This window comes from Priapulus caudatus, unplaced genomic scaffold, assembly GCF_000485595.1.
Source record: "Priapulus caudatus unplaced genomic scaffold, Priapulus_caudatus-5.0.1 Scaffold5, whole genome shotgun sequence".
Taxonomy (NCBI): domain Eukaryota; kingdom Metazoa; phylum Priapulida; class Priapulimorpha; order Priapulimorphida; family Priapulidae; genus Priapulus; species Priapulus caudatus.
The window spans coordinates 475,121-478,458 of record NW_014577066.1 but is presented as its reverse complement, the minus strand read 5'-3'; the positions used below and the strand labels follow the sequence as shown (position 1 = coordinate 478,458).

At 47.3% G+C, this 3,338-nt stretch overlaps 1 protein-coding gene across 4 annotated transcripts in view; it reads right to left on the bottom strand.

The window, feature by feature from the left end:
• Nucleotides 1–3,338, bottom strand: part of LOC106804929 (homer protein homolog 2-like) — a 110,549-nt gene that overhangs the window by 30,914 nt on the left and 76,297 nt on the right. For all 4 annotated transcript variants that reach the window (XM_014806357.1, XM_014806340.1, XM_014806348.1 and 1 more), the window contains one exon: nt 2,136–2,294. In XM_014806357.1, coding sequence (XP_014661843.1) covers nt 2,136–2,294 — 159 coding nt within the window. The remainder of the gene's footprint in view (nt 1–2,135; nt 2,295–3,338) is intronic.

Below are 3,338 nucleotides of genomic sequence, written 5' to 3'. Positions count from 1 at the left end.
TGGTGGCGTTATCAGAAAGCGAAGAGCACCTACCGTTTTTTGGTTGGGCGGAGTCATCGTTGCCATGGAAACAACATTTTTGTTCGAAACATTCTAGAACCTGTAACTTCGTGCCTTTTTACCCGATTGTCAGAAATTTATATTTGCTTTAAAATTAAATTTTAAAAATTTAAAAATAAATATTAAATTTATATTTGTATTTAATTTATCATATTAAATTTATTAGATTGTAATCAAAATATATATTATTATATATATCATATATATATTAGGACATGTTATATCGGCCCTGTGTCGCAAATTCCATGACAATCGGGTAAAAACAGCCACAAGTTTACCAGGTTCTTACAATATTTCCACAAAAATGTTTGTTACATGGCAAACGATTGACTCCGCCCACACCAAAACGATATGGCGTCTTCGCCTTTACCATAAACGCACCTTTCATCGCCAAATTTTGAAGACATGATCCGATGATCGGGTAAAAACTGCCCACCGATGGTCACTTCGACCTTTATTTCACCTTTACCTTCGACCTTGATCATATTTCTCTTCGCTCTCTAACTTCAGCCCCTAACCTGACCTAGCGCGGACCAAACTTGTATGCTTACACATCTTGGGGAGCAACGGTCTGTCGCATACCAAAACCACCACTGCCTTGACCTGTATGTTGACCTTCACCGTCGACTTACATTTCCTCTCGGCCTCCTAGGTAACCAGATTCCAGTATACTTTGCACATCTGAGGCCACACCAGTTGTCTAACAAACCTTTGTCTTTGTGACTTATTTACCTGCCTTCTACGTCCTTGCAGAGATATTCTATTCATACTAAATCACGGGGGATACATGTAGTTGGCGACAACTGCTCGTTTCTAGTTATTTACAGAAATATCGTCGTCCCGCATTTCTGCATTCAGCTGTTGTCTAATTACCAGCAAAGACGACGCATATGACAAGATTGCACGATACCATGGTAACACGGAGACATGACATGACGACAGGGTCACAAGACGCCATCGTGACACGAAGCAAGACGCTCTGGGGACAACAAAGGCAGCTCACGTCGCACGGGGGTGAACCGAGTACCTCCCCCGGATCTACGCGAGGACACGGACACCGGGTCGAGGCAGGCAGCAACAGCAGCAGCAGCAGCGGCGGCAGCGGCGGCGGCAGCCGCGGAGGCGATAGCGGCGGCGGTGGCGGCACATCACAGCGTCTCCGCTGACGCTTGCTCGCCGGCTGGGCGTCGTGGCATCACAACACGCGGTATCGTCAGCTCACGTCGTCTGCATGGGCGGCGGCTAGCTGCGGTCGCCGGCTTGTCATTATCCCTCGTAATTAATGAGTACAGGCCACGCCACAGCAGAAACACACATTAGATACACACTACACGCGCGCGCAACATACACACACGCGCGCAACGCACACCCACACGCACACACGCACGCACGCACGCACGCACGCACGCACGCACACACACACAAGCGCGCAAAACATAGACACAGACACGGGCAAAACACAGACACGCACACGCGCAAAACACAGACACGCACGCGCGCGTGCATGCATACAATGATTACGTTCACACACGTCAACTGACACACACATAAACACACATGCAGTGATTACACTCACGAATGCACACATAGAGAGAGAGAGAGAGAGAGAGAGAGAGAGAGAGAGAGAGAATGGGGAAGGGGAGAGATGAAGAGAAGCGAGAGCAATATCACACCTTTTCCGATTTACGACTCCCCCCCCCCCTCTATACAAGATGCTGGCCATATCGAGAGAGAACCCCACAGAGCTGCAGGCTTCACGCGCGCACACGTACCGGCTCTAAGCTTCCTGTCAAACAAACGTGCCGTCGTCATAATTGCCTGCGAGGATGTAGGGTTGCCGAAGACAATGACAAGCACGCTGCCCCACTGCTGTAGCAAGTAAAATAAGCGTGCGCGCGTACGTGTATTCGTGCGTGCGTGCGTGCGTGCGTGTGTGTGCGTATGTGCGTGAGAAAATGCGTGTGTACGTTGTGTGCGTGCCTACGTGTGTGTGCGTGTGTGCCTATTACGTCTGCTGTTGCCTATTACAATGAAAAGTTGTGACCACAACGCATGCACAGACGCCACATACTCACTGGAATGTATGCAGGCGAACTCGGTCCTAGAGTCTTCGTCGGGGTGCCGCTGAGGTCGCCCGTGCTGCCATCTCGCGGCGATGACTGCAACGTGCCATTCTGCTGCTTTTGGCTGACGATTCGCGTCGCTTCCTTCACCTCTTTGAACTTTTCGATGAACTAAAAGGTAAATCAATTCACTGAACATAAATGCATAAATTTGAGGTGGTCAGTTGTAAAACAAACAAAAACAAAATGGTCTTAATTTGGTCTCAACGGTGCAGCAAACACCGCATGGACATTTTCTGAAAAGGTTTTGCGTATGGGCAAGCGAAGCAAGCAAGCAACTACACTGGGCGAGAGTAAAATAATTGCGAGAACAAGTAGGACACCATAGTTTTTCGTTAATTGCATGGCTATCGTAGATGATTTGAACACACGACTCAGACGAACTGTACAATTTTGTAATGAACAAATAGTGATTAATAAAATGTTATAGTTTGCTTAATAATAGAGTCACTACTGCCCGTCCGTTACGTTTATGTAATTAAATGTGTACATCATGGCATGCATGTCATGTACACTGTAAGTCTGAGGCGGCAAGAACGCGCATGCGCAATAGCACAGCTTAAATACAAACGCTGCTACCGTGGCACTGCCTCTTTCAGGATATTTAAATATGCGGAGCAAATATTGCGAAACCCGCAATACCGAGAACAACGAGCCGAAACTGCGAAGAATGTATTAAACATGCATAAATTTAAATGGCATTTCTTCAAACACAGACCGGCTCGCCGATAGGCTACACATTAACAGAGTTAATCCATTACCTCTCTATTATAAGAGCACGAACCGAGCTACGCGCCACGTCTTCCCGTGCGTAGCTTTATTTATAACTGCGATATTATTGTATCCCCCGAACGAAGTTCGTGGGGGATACTATGGGTTTGGCATCGTCGCGCCGCCGCCGCCGCCGCCGCCGCCGCCGCCGCCGTAGAGATTTCCTTGTGAACGCTCTACCGGCTGCAGTTCTTCTCGGATCATCTTCAAATTTCGAATGAAGGTGCGTTATCGTAAAGCGAAGACACCTACCGTTTTTGGTGTGGGCGGAGTCACCGTTGCCATGGAAACAACATTTTTTGTCGAAATATTCTAGAACCTGTAACTTCTGCACTTTTTACCCGATTGTCATGAAATTTATATTTGTATTAAAATTAAAATTTA